We start from the raw sequence: 15,934 nt of genomic DNA on the forward strand, positions 1-15,934 counted from the left end.
TTAGTGTTGCTAACTCTTGCAAGAGAAAAAAGCTTGAGTTCGGTAGTTGTGTAAAAGTTTTTCTACATCTCAGTACGCTTTATTTAATGGGAGCATCAGTCATTATTATGACCAATTAATTATACATTGATACTATCATTTAATTTTCATCTAATGAATCCATATAAATAGTCAATTATATGCATTTAAAAAGATATATAACTCTCGACATATTAATTTGAACTCTATAATGTGCCAGAGACTACTTATTCAACAGAGATTTTCATCTCAATATAGTCAATAGTAGGGTTAATAGAAATAACCTTGGTTAATAGTAAATATTCTCAACATATCCACAACCCATGGTATATTCAAACATAACATTATCCACACATCACAAAGAATCTAAATCCTTCATTTAAAATAAGCCATCTCAACTTTGAGTTGCAACTTGTACAAGTTACAATTTGTATACGATATTATATATTAATGTACTCATTTCATATGCAGTTAATAAAAAATACTACTTAACTACTTAAAATAGGTTAATATCTTAGTTTTAATATTGTTATTTATTATCATTGATGGAAAGATATGTGGGCCACATGGAATCTATTTGCATTTAGGTACTGTACATGATATCAATAAACCATTATTATAATAGACTCATTATTAAGTGAATATTTTATCCATGTCATAGAATCATAATGAATGATCATACATTCAAGGTTTATTGTATTTCTATTAACTTGCATACATTATAATTTATATTAAATATACATAGACAAAGAGTATGAAGTAGGCGATCTGCTAGCTACGTTCTTCTCTCTTGTCTTCTTTATTAAAAATTAACAACTGACATGTTATTGTGAAATATTATTATCTTTATCAGTGCGTAAATAAATATTTTATTTAATATTTGTGATCTGAGATCTTCTTTATACTTTAGAGCCTTCAAAAATGAGTCAATCCCGTTTGGGATTAGCGGAAGGATGGGGTCACATCCGTTCTATCCGCTTTAATCAAGACGGATCCTGCTTTGTATGCGCCTTTGATGATGGAATACGAGTTTACAATACAGAGCCAGTACGGGAAAAGGCCCATTTAAAAAAAGCGGATACCTTTGGATCAATCGAAATCGCTGAGATTCTCTATCGAACTAACCTCATTGCAATGGTCTCTAGTTCAGGAGGCGTATATGCAGAGAATGCCGTCATGATCTACGATGATCTTCAATCCAAAATGGTCTTGGAATTTACTTTTCCCGAAGGGGTTGTAAATGTCAAACTTCGTAGGGATAAACTCATTGCCATTACTCCAAAGGCAATCCATGTTTTTTCATTTCCTCAAAATCCACAGAGACTCTATACACTTGAAACAAGAGATAATCCTCGAGGACTCTGTGATGCGAGTCCTGCAAAGGCTGAGAGAGGGATCATGATTTTCCCTGGCTACAAACCTGGATCCCTACAAATTGTAGATCTGGACACTACGGAACAAAAAAGTAGTTCTGCTCCTGTAACTCTGAATGCTCACAAAACTGAGTTATGGTGTTTAGCCTTGAATACGAAAGGAAATCTCATTGCCACAGCTTCTAAAAAAGGAACTTTAATTCGAATTTGGGATTCACTTCGACGAGTCATGCTCGTTGAATTGCGAAGAGGCTCTGATCAAGCGGATTTATACTGCATTAATTTTAGTTCTGACGATCAATGGCTTTGTTGCTCTTCAGACAAAGGGACTGTACATATATTTGCCCTCCAGGATTACAAACTGAATAAACGTTCTGCATTATCTTCTCTAGGGATTCCTGGTGCTTATGCAGGTTCACAATGGTCGCTTGCAAACTTTACTGTGCCCCAAGAGTGTGCTTGCGTTTGCACATTTGGCAAGCAAGGATATATCTACGCTGTTTGCCTGGACGGATCTTTCCACAAATATCATTTCTGTCCTGATGGCGTTTGTAATCAAAATGCCTATGATGTTATAACAGAGCTTTGTGAAGACTGTGACTGGGAAAATATGAGACGATGATTTTTTAAGAGACATTTAAAATCTTCTCATATATATATATTTCAAAACAACTAGTGACACTTATTAAATACATATGATTATATAAAAAGTTAAAAAACACGATATAATGTGTTGTATTTACATGATTTAATTAATACAAATTATATTCTAGCTCTATTCAACGACTAATGATCCTTAGCTACTTTTCTTTTGCTCAGCCCCCAGATCCAAAACGATATTATCCATTTCAGATATGAGTTGTGAGTGCTTAAATTCATTCGGACGCTTTAAAAACGTTTCCATCAAGGCAATTTTAGATGGAGAAGGTCTATAATAGTACATTTCGATTTGATTTGCAAGGCATTGAGCTTCCGCGATGTTCTAAAAGTGTACAATAATATTTTTTTATTCTTCAGAATGGCTAACATTCGATAAAAAGAGTTGAGATAAGGGAATGTTCCTGGAGGCTTCCAGTCCAGCAATTAAATCAAAATGATTGAACTCATCAGTGTTATATTTGAAATCTATTAAATGTTTAAGGCGCTTAAGATTCCCCTCAACCTCCAAATCTCCTCCATAATATATTAAGGCTTGAACAACTAGACAGGATGCCTCGGACATGCTCTGAAAATAGGGGGTTGAAACATTCCCTTTCTCATCTCTTTACTGATGTATCACTTACCAAAATATTTTTATCAAACTCCCCAACCATTAAGACAATTCCCTTATCCTCAGCGAGTTCTGGATAATGCACCATTGTTAGGCACTCTGGTGAATTTTCTTTATAGGCTTGAAAGTTAATGAGTGTGGTAAAATGGGCTTCGTTACCCGAAAATTGAACAACAATAAATTCGTAGCCCTCTTTCCTCGGGAGAGGGAACAAAAAGGTTTTAAATTCTTTAAATCGAAGTTTCATCTCGTTGAAAACATCAACGGGAATTACAGCTGATATACAATCCTTGTTTTTGTGATGTTCTTGCCAAATAGTACTGATTTCTTCCTTCGTATTATTCATGAGCAATTCTGTCTTCATGATGGATTCTAGTTTCTGAAAAAGGAAAATGTGTTAAATTAGACAGTACATATCAAATTTTAAGTGAATAAAGCACATACTTTTTCTTTAATTGGGAGAGGCTCAGATCCTAGCATATTTTTGGGTCGAGTAGGAAAGGAAAAGTCCTTCTCCTCCACTTGAGAGGGCAATTTATTATCTTTCTCAGTAGTTCCCAGACGTTTCAAAAATTCCTCAGGGGAGGTTCTGCAAACATTTAGAATTAATATTCAAAATTATTTTATGTATGGATTACTTTTGTAGTTTTGTGATTTTATCAGCATATTTTGAATAGTAGGGATTATTTCCCAAGTTCTCCATTTGTTGCTGACTCATTATGTTGGTCGTATATACGGATCTCTTGTGCAAGCAATGAGTTAATTCCCTTTTAAGGACACAATTTGTGAATAATCTGCGTAATGCCATGCAAAACTTTTGAAGTACCTATAATAAACACATTTATAATGTCACACTAAAAAATTAATTTACAAGACAGAGTCATAAGAATTTAGATTGAATATTTTGTTCACTAATTATTATTTTTTTAACAAAAGATTTCTAAAGTCTGCATTGGATTTGGGCGTCGTATTAGCGGTTGAAGAAGTTGAAGAGCCCTCAGTTACATCCCTTGTCTTACTCAAAATAGATCTAGGAAGGAAGGGTGCCTGTTTTTTAAGAACTCCCCCTCCTAGGCAAGATACAGGTTCCATATCTTTTTTCTTCTCAGGCGGATTACTAAAAGCGACGTTTATAAAGTGGCCCATAAAGTTCATGCCATCGATTTTCATGATTGCATTAGTGGCATCAGACTCGTTTTCAAAGTCCACGTAGGCTATACCCTTGGATTTACCATTTCGAAACGTCACCACTCGAACTTCCTTCACTTTTCCATATGTAGAAAACAACTCTATGAGATCCTCTTTGGAAGTCGAGAAATTAAGTCCTCTGACAAACAATTTATTTTTTTCGAGAACGGTAGCGTATTTAAATTGATGGCCTTTCTTATTAGGATCACACATGGAAATATAGACGGGTCGCTCTTTCAACAATTCATTGTCTCGAAGAATTGATTTTGAAACACTCTCAGAATACACAAAATCAACATAAGCAAAGCCACGGGATTTACCGTTAAAATTTTTAGCTAATCGAACCTCCTTCACAGGACCACTACTTTCCATCATTTCACGAATTTCTTCCTCAGTTACTTCAAAGCTTAAGTTACTGAGAAAAATAGTTCTGTCACTTTCTTCTTTATCTTTAAATTCAGGATTGGGACGGCCTGATCCTGACCCATTTTCGATTTCAGCAGTACTTTTATGCTGAGATTTAAAGCCTGGAGGAGGTTTAACTTCCTTTTGATAACCTGGGGGAGGTTTGACGGTTTTTTTAGTACCTTCGGGTTGTGTATAGCCAGGAGGTGGCTTGACAGCTCCTTCATTTTCTTTCATTTGTGAACAGCCAGAAAGGTGCTTTATCTGAGTTTCTTCAATATTTCGCTGATATAAGGCCTTGTTTTCAAAGGGGAAGGGAGCTTTAAATACATTTTCATCTGAGTCCTTTTTCAACTTTTTCCCCCCATTGTCATCGTCCTCCTCAATAATAACTTGAAATCCTTGTGGCTCTATAACACCCATCTTCCTTTTTCGTTGAGTCTGTCGATCCTCTGCTTCAAATCTTCGTTTTTCCCTTCTTCTGTCCTTGTCCTTATCTTTCTTTTTCTCAATTTTCTCCGATTGGCTTTTTTTAAACTCCTGTGTCTGAGCCGTCTTTTTCGCTAGTCTTTCTTCATTGATGAGCAAACATTTTCGTATCTTATCTTCTGCATTCTGTAGTTGGGTTAAATCTCCTTCTTCAAGCTCAAATTGGCGCCAAAGATGAGCAAAATAATCAGGGAAGTCTTTAATTTTTTCCATACCTCTAAGAAATACCTTTCTTAAATGCTTACTATCCCCGTACAACTTTTCGAGAGTTACGTACTCCGTCCAATAAATCATACGATCACCGATTAGATGTACAATTTTAGCCCAACATTTTCTGGCTGTCTCCATATCTCGTAAACGATCGCCAGACACTGATGCCCAAAATCTAGAAAGCTTTAATTCTGGGTCAGAATTGGGAATTCCATCTAAATGATCTATAGCACGCTCAAAAATCTCTTTTAAGTCTGTTTTTGCTTTTGAGCTATCCTCGGACTCATTACCATCGTCAATTTTTCTTCTAAAGTAACTAATATAATTTATCCAAATCCGTGAATAATCCACAGGATCAGAAAAACCAGATGCTAAAGCTTCTTCAAATACTTTGGTGATTTCCTTGAGATCAGATCCATATACTTCAAGGGCTCTGATATAATTACACCATAAATTTCCAGACCAAGGACAGTTGCGAATAGCTCTACGATAAACAGACATGGCAATACTTTGAATTTTGAGAACAGAGTCCAAATAGTTTAAATATTCAATCCAACTAATGGGATTGAGACAATGATCTGTTATGCGACGCTCATATAGATTTTGTATTTCAGGAGGGCTCGAGGATTTATTATCCCTTAAAGCTTGAATGTACTCAGAATATTTAATAAAATTCGCTTCAGAGTCCCCAACTGTCTGAAGTAAGGCATTTTCAAATTCTTCCTTTCCCCGTAGTTTCTTCAGAGAATTTTGATAAACGGAGGAGAGTGAGGAGGATGAGGAGAACCGTTTAAAATCCGGAATGTCTTCGAAATCTTTTAACTCTTCAATGCTTTTCTCCATGTTGAGCAATGGTATGGCTAACTGTCGTTGAAAAACTTTAAAAACAAATTCATAGCCTTTGTTATGCAAATTCATTACAGCCACTTCAAAATCCCTATAAGCACCCCAAATAAGATAACCTTTTCCTACGTGGAGTCCAATGGCTGCAACTGCTTCCTCAAACACTTCTCTCGCCGAACTAACACCATCTGCAGAACCAACATCCCCAAGAATAAAGGAGCAATATTCGATCCATATATCAACGGACAAATAGTCCTGCACTGCTCTTTTGAAAAGATGACATACTTCTTTACGCTCTTTGGGACTAGAAGCTAGTCGTTGCTCATCTTGAAGCCAGGTTAACCATAGTTCAACACTCAAGGGATAAAGCTTTGAAAAAGTCTGTCTGGCGAGACGGAGCTCTTCTAATTCACCAAGGGATTTGAGGACAGATATTTTATCAATGTGACTTTGATAGTCATAAGGATTATTCTTCAATGTCTCATTAACTGCTTTGAGCTTTTCATTAAGTTCCTTTTCACGAGCATCCTCCATATCTTCATCATCCAGGGAATCATTATCCTGTTCATCATTCACTAGATCTCCGTCTTGATCCATTTCTTCGAGAGACATTCTAGAAATACGAGAAAAAGAAAATTAAATACAGATACATTTAAGTAATACTATCATCATTGTTGTGATATCTTTATTCTAACATATATTATTATAAAGTTAAGAGACCAACAATGAAAAACAATTATTTCTTGCTTCTACTGGGAACAGTGAACCAACCATCTTCATCAGGCTGATTATTCACTGCTTTGGAAGGCTTACTACTCTCACATTCCATCGCATCATCATTTCCTTCTTCAAACATAGGATTGGAAGAATCAGGATCCTCAATTTTACACTTTGAGAGGTCACATTTGGGCAAAGATTTGAGTCTATTTATAATATTCTCCTCATTGGATTTTTGATGGAATATCAAACTGTGAAACTCACAAATGAGCCTTCCTATTTCATCTGCAGATCCGTCTTGTACAATCAAATTAAATTCCTGGTTTAATATAGTTTCCAGCAATTCAGTGGCTTCATAGTATTCCACATTTTTGTTTTCCTCAAACCAAGAGACGATAGCCCCTGACATCCAAGTTCCAACCGCTATGGAATTGGAACCTGCTGCATTTTGACTGATGGCTAATTGCAGGGCAGTCCAATTACTAAGAATGGCTTCAATTGCAGTAAGGAAATATGATCGCTCCGTCGAGGACATTTGTAAGTCTACAAAACAAATAAATAAGTAGCAAAAAAGAAGGAAATGTCATAATTAGAGGAATAAGAGATATTGATATAGTAGTATTAAAAAATAAATGTCTTTATGTATAAAATATCATCATGAGAATGTGAGTCTTTATATATGCAAGTAAATGGATTAGTTTATCCGGAGAGATCGTTATGTTCATAGAGATCTTGATCATAAATCTCCGCAACAACAATCTTTCCACCAAAGAAACGACCTCCCAATGAATCCTTGGCTCTCTTGGCAGATGAATGATCCTTAAATTCCACAAATATTTTGACTATTATTTCAGCATCATCTTCTTCAGACTGCTTCTCTTGATAAATAATAACACGAGACACTTCTCCAAATTTAGAACATTCATCTTGAATCTCCTCTTCAAGTTCATCATCCACCTCTGATGCATTGACCATATTTTTGAGTAGAACCACCACAGACTCTCTACTATTTCTCATTAATTTCTGCATCACTAGATGTCTGGCACTCTGGCCCTTAATGGAAATATTTTCTTGTTGTTGAAGTGTTGAGGGCTCCTGGCCTTCCATTAGCTTTTTCTGAAGCTCTTCCTGTTGCTTTCTTTGAGCAGCTTCTTTTTCTGCTTTGGGATCATTCATAGGAACAGTAGTGGATACAACACTCCCTCCGATTGAAGAAAGGTTAGCAACACCTGGTGGAGGTAAGGAAGATGCAAAGGAAATTGGTGGTTGAGGTGCAGAAACTGGAGTCGTCTCACTCACAGTTTGAACCGGTGGAATAATGGATTCGACAACTTCAGGTGGAGCAGTCGTTATTGAAGGAGCAGGAGGTGCTTGAGTCGAGGGGTTTGACTGTTGTTGTTGTCGATTGATGATATCATCGGAGGTTAAACCCAAGTTATTAGCAACCGCATCCATAGCTTGGATCTTAGCCGTTGCAGCTGCGGCTGCAACGGCCGCTGCTGTAGGCATGGATGCAGGTACAGCACTTGGAGGTCCTTGATTCTTAGTGTCTGGAGGAGTAATCGCTCTTCCAACACGTAGATATTGACCCCCCAGATCGAACAAATTCATTGAGCCTATAGCATCCTGTGCGCTTTGAAGCGTGTCATACTCAATAAATCCATAGCCTTTGTGTCGTCCGGGTACGGAAGACATGGTGAGTTCACAGAATTTAATAGAGCCGAAGGCCTCAAAGACACTTTTGATATCTTCTTCGCTCAGGTCTTGATGAATTGATGCAACGTAGATGCGATTATATTTCTTTGCTTCTTCTGTGATGTCGTCGATGACGGCTTGTGCTTGCGGCATGTTGGAGGGGCGACCCACTTTGATGTTTCGACCGGAGATGATAACTCCGTTCATTTGTTCTAAAGAGAGTTGAGCCGCTTCTGGCATTTCATATTCCACAAATGCAAATCCTTTGTGCTGTGAGGAGGGAAAGAAACATCATTATTAATCATTCATCCTTGATTCATCTACTAGAGAAACAACCTTTTGCGTGATGGGATCCCAGGACATGGATATGGATCGAATGGGCCCAAAAGGAAGAAAAGCCTGTTTGATGGTGTCTTCCTTCACTTCAAAGTTGATGGATCCCACGTAGACCCGGCACATGAGGACAATGGCTTGATGCCTTTGCAGTGTTTTGGCTTGCGCCTGTTGATGCGCAAGGGTTTGCTTCATGAGAACCATCTTGATACTCTGCTCCATCGCGTATTTCTTGGCTTTTTGAACAGCCAAATATTGATCCGAGCTCAGTTTTCCCGTGCTGCTCAAGGAATGAGAGTTACTCCGACCTCCAACATCTTTACGAGCACCCGGGCCGGAGATGAGATGACCCGTTTGATCCAAATCCGTGATGGGATCGGGACGATATCCTTCTTCCGGAGGAGGGATCATATCAAGACGTTTCTTAAGTTAGTCAATAACAAAAAAATATAAATTAATACTCGGTGAAAAAACAAAGTTCTATGACGTCATAAAAATATTAAATACAATCGCCATTTTTAAGGGAGGAGCATAATTAAATATAATAAAGCCTTCTCACGTGACGTCACAATTTTGTTATAGTCCATTTTGGGAGCCTTACACAACCAAGTTTGTATACAATGAAGCCCCCACTCTTAATTAATATTAAAGAAATAGACAGGAACATGTTAAAATGGAACCAACAAGCAAAAATGACTTTTATCTTACTGACTACCACAAATATATCTCTTAATGCCGAGTTTTATACTGTATCTGACCAATTATTTCTATAAATAACTGGAGGGGCACTGGATTGGTGTAGATGCACATTGTACCACGTGACTTATGAATAAAGAAGAGACAATTATGTTTTAAAGAACAAAATAAACTGTACATACTGACTAAAAAACCTGCCCCTTTGTTTTTTCTGAAAATGTTATTAAACCCACCGATGAGATGCCGCTCCAGATATTTATAGAACTCACAGATCTAACGTGGGACATATATAAATATGTCCCAGATCTGACCCTAAAATGTTTTATATAATATGTTATTGTATCTTATTTCCATATTGTAAATACGAATTCTCTATTATAATGGAAACTATCTCACTTTTCTCGAACCTAATAAACGTTCAAAATATAAATAATAGATGTATAATTTTAGCCATTTTTTAAGGATTTCTAGTACACATTCGGTTGACTTAATTCAAATATCAGTGTTTTATAATTCGCATCAATTCGAATTGTATCAATGTTTTTTGGAAATGTCTCCATTTGATGTAGTAAAAAATATCAACTTTTAGCCCCAAAATTGCGTCACCTTCTGCTATAAGGGATTTTATGACGTAGGTCACAAAACTCTATAGCCAGAAAGTATGGATTTTAATCATAAATATTATATACTGCATGGAACACTACATATATACATGGAGAGTCCAGTTCCAATGAGTTCTACTAATATCTGGAGTGAACCAAGGGTCAATCACTTAACCTTGTGTAGGGGTATACGTATTTTTTATGGTTAATAAAAAAAATAATAGGAAAACCTCAGAGACTTAATATAATATTACTCAATTTTTATTTCAACAGCATCCGAAAATCTATTTAAAGTTAGGTGCTACAATTAATATATGGTGGAAGAAAAATGTTTTTGATTAAAAAAAATGCATAGAGTAAGTGTTTCAATCTGAGATTGATACATATATTACCTTTAACATTCTTCTACGGGTCAAATACCAAAAGTAAAGTTTAGATCGAAAACTTTATCCGTTAAAATTAAGAATTATCTTTTTGGTGAAGGATGTACAATATATATAACGTAAATCCTTAGTAGATAATTAAGAAAGAGAGAAGAGGAAATGGTTGAATAATGACTGATTATTTTAATATGATATTAGACATTATTGTTCCGTGCCATTTTCATTTCAATACTCAAAATTGTTATTAATTTTACTTTATATAATAATAGCATAATTAGTAGTGTAGTTGCAAAAATACATTCTATCTGTGATAAATGTGAAAAGGTAATCTTGACATTGACACTAAGATGTAGCTAGTTTAATGGTTTCACATTCGCTTATCTTGCTGAGATTAATAGAAATGATTATCCTCGGTTCTTACATTTTACAATTTTGGGCACCAATGTTATTCCATGAATCAAATCCATCATAGACAATTCTCCCTGAGTGTTCCAACAAGATGAAGCATCTACCTACACTGCAAAGAAAACCCAAGAGTGGCTCCAGGCCAACATGAACTTCTGGCCACCGAAGAGTCCAGACCTGAACCCTCTAAACTATTCCGTCTAAGCGCACGCGGAATTCAAGATCTGCAGGAAACGCCACAACAGCACCCGCGCCCTAAATACCTCTGTAAACAAGGCCTGTGCCTCCATGAGCGCTGAGTACATGCAAAAGGTATGCAGTAGATTCCACCACTGGTAGGAGCTCACCATCAATTCTGAAGGTGGATATATCGACTAAAACATGTTTTTTGGGGTTCAATCAATAATTAATAAACTAGTTACCTAATTCATCCAGGATCCAGGTGTAAGTTTCAATACTTTATATGTTAAAATCGGTAAATAATAACGGTTGGCTCAGTAAATATCTGGAGTGGTAACAGATCTACTGCGCAAACTCATTGGTGGGTTTAATAACATTTTAAGGAAAAAATGAAATCCTATTCTCTCCTAGGACAAATTACAATTTTACTGAGGGAGATAGTAGCATTGAATATTTATCATTGTATGTTTTCGAAAATATGATGCCAAGTCGTCATACCCTCTATGCTATTGTATATTGCAATATTGTACCAAAATGATTCTTTCATTGCCGATTTATTCTTTTTTTTGTGTGGGAAAATTATGCTTTGTATAATGCTGGAAATTGTGATTCCTTTTAGTGAACTGAATCAGTTCACTAAAAAGATTTGTTCACTCCATGAATGACTTCTAAGATACCACCTTCTCATAAAAAGATTTTGTTACCATTTTTTAGAATGATTCAAACTGATTTAAAAAACCTCTATAAAATCAATATAGTAAAAATTCTAAAGATTAAATTGTAACGAAAAAATTGTTAAGTATTAAATATAAATTTAAGTATCATTATGTATATTGGATCAAACTGCTTTGAATCCAAATTAGTATTAAGGAATACAAGCAGGCTGACTTTAGTTGGGCTTAGTTCAATATTTCTTATATCCTTAAACTTCCATATCATATGAATAATGATATAACATCTTTAACTTGTCTTCTAGTCAACCCAATATCAATAATGTAAGAGTTCATTTTAGTTAATAAATTATCTTTAATTAAAAGAACCTGCATAAACGGTGTTACAGGATGCATTTTTGGATATTATATGGGATTTATGATGCTCAAGGAAGCGGCTGTGGAAGATTTTTTTCATTTAATAGTTTGAGTAGACTCAAGTAAATTGCTACCTGAATGTACGAAATACAAATAATCTGTAAAGGATTCAGTTGTTTTATTAAATAAGTTTTTTTGATGACTCAGTTCTTTTAAAGATTTAGTTCTTTTGATGATTCATTCTTTTAAAGATTCAATTCTTTTAGTGAATCAGTTTTTTTTTTGTTAAAACAGTTCAGTTGAATGATATATTCTAGAAATCTATTACTATTCCCAGAATTATCCTATGAATGAGAATGATTGTTGTAACTAGTACGATTCAATTCAGTGTTGAGCTTGAAGCTAGGGAGAGTGAGTGGTCCTGGAGAAAGGAGTGATGGACCCGAACAATTAGCTTAATTGTTCATTTAAATTTGAATTGTGGAAAGAGAAAGAAAAGAAAGAGAAAAGAAGATTATTAAATTGATGATTGTCGATGGATGAGAAGAAGTAGGATCGAGTAGTAATACAAATAGAGGATGAACAAGAGCAGTAATGACGAGATTTACTTATATTTCGCAAGCTTTAAATAATATCAACGGATTCCATTTCTACTCACTATTAAAGATTTTAAAACACCATAAACCATTTGTATCCGTCTCCCATCCATCAATTATCATCACATCTAAATTACCAACTAGAGAGATCATGATCATAATCCATCCTACGACATATTAAGATCATGATCTCTCCAAGGAGAATCAACGATTCTACTGGATTTCAATCTCTACTACGACATATATATGTATTGGCCATTTTATATTTGCATGAATAAATTTTGGCTATCATATAGTAATACAAATTTATAGCTACGCTTTTATTAGAATATTACTAAGCAATATTTTTATACAGTATCGGATAATATACTAAATAGATTTTAATATTACGAAATATATAGGTACATAATTCATTTTAAAAATGGTGAAGAAGTAATATGACAACGATGGTCTGAAGTACATACGAGATATATAGTAGTTGGTACGATTGACTTATTTGGCTCACTACCATATTATTTGGGGCTTTTTTTTTCGGAGTAAAGGTTGCATGATACAATGGAGGTAACGACGTATCGAGGTTGATAGTGGATAAAAAGCTAGTCCTTTGTCTCACCCAAGGTGACTATATATAAAGGTGAGGTGAAAAGGATATTCTAAGGGAGTCTGGATGGCGTTAGCTGGCTCAGCTGACGTAGTGACGTCACTGTTGCGGCAGTTCAGATGATATCCTTAAAGTGAAGTGCACTAATTTGGATCTGTTCAGTAAAAATGGCATCCTCTCGAGGTTCAAAGCGTGTTTGTGTCATGTCTTGATGTCCCAGTCCAAAGGATGCCCAGTATTTTGCATTTTCTCTGAAAAATTGGATGCTCCAGCGTCTTTGGATCTCAGTCTGCAGGAGAAAAGATCAAACTAATATTAAGAATGCTAAGGTTTGTGATTGGCATTTTACATCCAGCGATTTTGAGTGTAATCTCCAGGCTGAACTTCTTGACTTAAAGGCCAGGAAAGAAATTAAAAAGTGATACAGTCCCCTCACTCCATATTCTCTTTGATTCTCCCAGTTCAGATGAATCCAAATCCTCCAGAGATATTCGTAAGGAAGCTTGCGAAAGGAAAGAGATTGTGAGACAACTATTGGAAGCAAATAAGGTCCAGGAGACCAGTATGGACTCGGAAATAGAGACTGATAATGTAGGGCTCATGGAAATTTGAAGTGGGATCACTGAGTCCCCCTAAGAGCCTTTGACCAAGACGCAAAGAACTCAGATTCACGTTTACAAATTCAAAAAAGGAGTCCAGTGTGAGGAAGCAAATGGCCTTTGTTTTGGGAGTGCAAATGCAAAAAATTGCAAAAATAACTTTCTTTGACGAAAAGGGAATTGTGTCGGTACAAAACCAAGTGCAAGTTACTTCACTTAAATAAGTTCAAACAAAATTTAATAAGGACCACCCTAGAAAAGAGCCATGAAGACGTGATTGACAAAAACCCAAACGTATTTGAAAGGCTGCATAATCATCTAATTGAATTATATTCTAAATGGCCAAAAGAAGTCATCATATCTTTTGTAAAAATAAGGAGAAGAATTAGAGTAAATAACCTTAATAAAAAGCTCAACCTAAATAACGTAAGTGCTAATCTGAGAAAACTTAGACAAATTGGTCAATTTACAAATTAATCTTTATTATTCATGTATGTATGTAAAAAAATATGTAGGCTATAATTTTTACTTATTGCTATTATTTCATTCACTTCTCTTATATTATGTAATAAAATGGCAAATTAGGTAATATATATACAATATATAAATATAAGGTTACATACAGATAGTTCATTATTATTAATATGCAAATTAATGTTAGTCTTTTTAAATAAATAGATCTGGAATTGATTTTATTATTCTATAATGTATCAAGCAATGCCCCATCATCAAGTTTCATAACAATTGAAATAAGTATTAGAAAGGAATTACTTTTATAGATATTAATATCAATATAAGTGAAATACTTTTGCTTTTTATGCTTTTTGGCATGATCCTAAGCTTCCCATTTTGCACTATAAATGAACTTTAATAATATTTATTTACTTGATTTGTGCTGCCTTACAATGAATTAAGTCTGGATTTTAAAATTATTACTTTACAATTATATAGGACAGAGTGCTATGTGCCTCAACAGTGATGTCATTAAATTTTCCTTCTTCTCTTGATAATGAAATAAACACAAGCGTAGAATTTCCTTGCTGCCTCGCCTATTTTGATATTCCAAAAAAGATATGCCACTCTCCTCTCAGAAATCATTCAAATTGTAGGGGATACTCTATTAATTTTCAGTTTTTTTCTTTTTACATACACAAAATGCCTACTATTTACAACCCTACTGATGATACTACTGAATGAAAATCTTTTTTAACATCCACTGCCTTTTATATGATTCCGAATTAAGAAAGTGTATTCCTGCTATAGAGTGGAGAGCCTTCAACATTAAAAAATGCATTTGTACAGTAAAAACCTAGTAAACTTATACTTTTATTTATTTAATTATTCATTTTTTAAAATTACTCCAAAAATAGGCAGAGTTCATTATTCAGAGAAAGATGCTATTCATGAGGGACGGCGTTACCTCTCTGACACAAAAATAACCTATGCAATTTGTTGTCAGCTGTCGATTTTCATATTGAAATAAGGAAGAAGTGGATATTTGAGTTCACCAAGTCCTCTCTACTTCCTGGGCATGTTGATCCATGCTAAATGAGAGCCTGTTGAGACTCCAACGTTCTATATTAGAATAAAAGCCGATGAATGAGTCGTCTGTGGGAGAAGTAAATAGGAATGCAGTTAAATGCAAACCTCGGAATAGATGTCCTTAAATGTCTGAATTCGGTAAGAAAAGGCAATGATCTAGTTGAACAGACGAATGTAAAATATAGAGGAGTAAGGTAGAGAACCAGGTACTTTAACTTAAAATCCCCCAAATTGATCTCCTTGAAACTTTGATCCATGGCAGCTTATTCTGCAAATGTAGGAACAGGACATTGAACTCGAGCTCCAGATAGCCTATGACTACTTAACTGCATTTATCTTTTGGATTTCTGACTTGATACGTCATGGCTATTTCATATTTTATTCTTTTTGATAAATAAAGGAAGTAATTAGTTATGAATAATTATGCTCCGTTTCCAAAAGGACAGGAATACAATTTCTTGTTGATCCCTCTTCGCATATGTATATATATATATATTGTTATATATATTATGTACCCACAGACTATCCCTGTCATATTATGTCTTCACCATTTTTAAAATGAACTAGATATTATTAAAATCTGCATAGTATTTGATTCGATACTGTATTATAATGTTGGTTAGTAATATTTTGATAAAATAGTGGTTATATATTTAGGTTTGTGTATCATATCCATTACAAAATAGGCAAATATTTATCTTTTATAAAGGACGGGGATCAACAATTTCTGTCCTTATCAAAACGGAGTATAAGTATGGAAT

The 15,934-nt window shown here is 35.0% G+C and overlaps 5 protein-coding genes across 9 annotated transcripts; 1 reads left to right on the plus strand and 4 right to left on the minus strand.

The window, feature by feature from the left end:
• Positions 1-939: 939 nt before the first annotated feature.
• LOC121126058 (WD repeat domain phosphoinositide-interacting protein 4) lies at positions 940-2,617 on the plus strand. The gene has a single exon (XM_040721344.2). The coding sequence runs from the start codon at positions 940-942 to the stop codon at positions 2,011-2,013; it is 1,074 nt and encodes a 357-aa protein (XP_040577278.1). The 3' UTR covers positions 2,014-2,617.
• Positions 2,035-4,620, minus strand: LOC121125881 (ATP synthase mitochondrial F1 complex assembly factor 1). Of its 2 annotated transcripts, none has more exons than XM_071891763.1 (4): positions 3,300-4,620; positions 3,106-3,250; positions 2,675-3,040; positions 2,035-2,373 (listed from the first exon to the last, which is right to left on the minus strand). In XM_071891763.1, the coding sequence occupies exons 1-4, from the start codon at positions 3,467-3,469 to the stop codon at positions 2,188-2,190; spliced, it is 867 nt and encodes a 288-aa protein (XP_071747864.1). In that variant the 5' UTR covers positions 3,470-4,620; the 3' UTR covers positions 2,035-2,187. The 2 variants fall into 2 exon arrangements, with proteins under 2 accessions (XP_071747864.1, XP_071747863.1); XM_071891762.1 differs by having other exon boundaries at positions 2,035-2,616; positions 3,300-4,437.
• LOC121126055 (squamous cell carcinoma antigen recognized by T-cells 3-like) lies at positions 3,488-6,408 on the minus strand. Its single transcript, XM_071891759.1, has one exon. The coding sequence runs from the start codon at positions 6,406-6,408 to the stop codon at positions 3,580-3,582; it is 2,829 nt and encodes a 942-aa protein (XP_071747860.1). The 3' UTR covers positions 3,488-3,579.
• hfp (Poly(U)-binding-splicing factor hfp) lies at positions 6,408-9,383 on the minus strand. Of its 4 annotated transcripts, XM_040721343.2 has the most exons (4): positions 9,250-9,368; positions 9,101-9,175; positions 8,545-8,964; positions 6,408-8,478 (listed from the first exon to the last, which is right to left on the minus strand). In XM_040721343.2, the coding sequence occupies exons 3-4, from the start codon at positions 8,950-8,952 to the stop codon at positions 7,213-7,215; spliced, it is 1,674 nt and encodes a 557-aa protein (XP_040577277.1). In that variant the 5' UTR covers positions 8,953-8,964; positions 9,101-9,175; positions 9,250-9,368; the 3' UTR covers positions 6,408-7,212. The 4 variants fall into 4 exon arrangements, with proteins under 4 accessions (XP_040577277.1, XP_071747861.1, XP_071747862.1 ...); XM_071891760.1 differs by having other exon boundaries at positions 9,101-9,383; XM_071891761.1 differs by lacking the exon at positions 9,101-9,175 and having other exon boundaries at positions 9,250-9,364.
• LOC121126059 (pre-rRNA-processing protein TSR2 homolog) lies at positions 6,533-7,048 on the minus strand. The gene has a single exon (XM_040721345.2). The coding sequence runs from the start codon at positions 7,046-7,048 to the stop codon at positions 6,533-6,535; it is 516 nt and encodes a 171-aa protein (XP_040577279.1).
• Positions 9,384-15,934: the final 6,551 nt, after the last annotated feature.

This window comes from Lepeophtheirus salmonis, chromosome 11, assembly GCF_016086655.4.
Source record: "Lepeophtheirus salmonis chromosome 11, UVic_Lsal_1.4, whole genome shotgun sequence".
NCBI classification, from domain to species: Eukaryota; Metazoa; Arthropoda; class Copepoda; order Siphonostomatoida; family Caligidae; genus Lepeophtheirus; species Lepeophtheirus salmonis.

What these genes read in the sequence shown, in the direction of transcription:
- LOC121126059 (XM_040721345.2), bottom strand. Translation starts at nt 7,048, where the DNA reads ATGTCCTCGACGGAGCGATCATATTTCCTTACTGCAATTGAAGCCATT.
- LOC121125881 (XM_071891762.1), bottom strand. Translation starts at nt 3,469, where the DNA reads ATGGCATTACGCAGATTATTCACAAATTGTGTCCTTAAAAGGGAATTA. An exon ending in CTCTCCCAATTAAAGAAAAA is followed by an intron (nt 3,041 to 3,105) that starts GTATGTGCTTTA and finishes TTCCTTTTTCAG; the next exon opens with AAACTAGAATCCATCATGAA. An exon ending in AGTTTGATAAAAATATTTTG is followed by an intron (nt 2,617 to 2,674) that starts GTAAGTGATACA and finishes CCCTATTTTCAG; the next exon opens with AGCATGTCCGAGGCATCCTG.
- LOC121126055 (XM_071891759.1), bottom strand. Translation starts at nt 6,408, where the DNA reads ATGTCTCTCGAAGAAATGGATCAAGACGGAGATCTAGTGAATGATGAA.
- hfp (XM_071891760.1), bottom strand. Translation starts at nt 8,952, where the DNA reads ATGATCCCTCCTCCGGAAGAAGGATATCGTCCCGATCCCATCACGGAT. An exon ending in GGGATCCCATCACGCAAAAG is followed by an intron (nt 8,479 to 8,544) that starts GTTGTTTCTCTA and finishes CCCTCCTCACAG; the next exon opens with CACAAAGGATTTGCATTTGT.
- LOC121126058 (XM_040721344.2), top strand. Translation starts at nt 940, where the DNA reads ATGAGTCAATCCCGTTTGGGATTAGCGGAAGGATGGGGTCACATCCGT.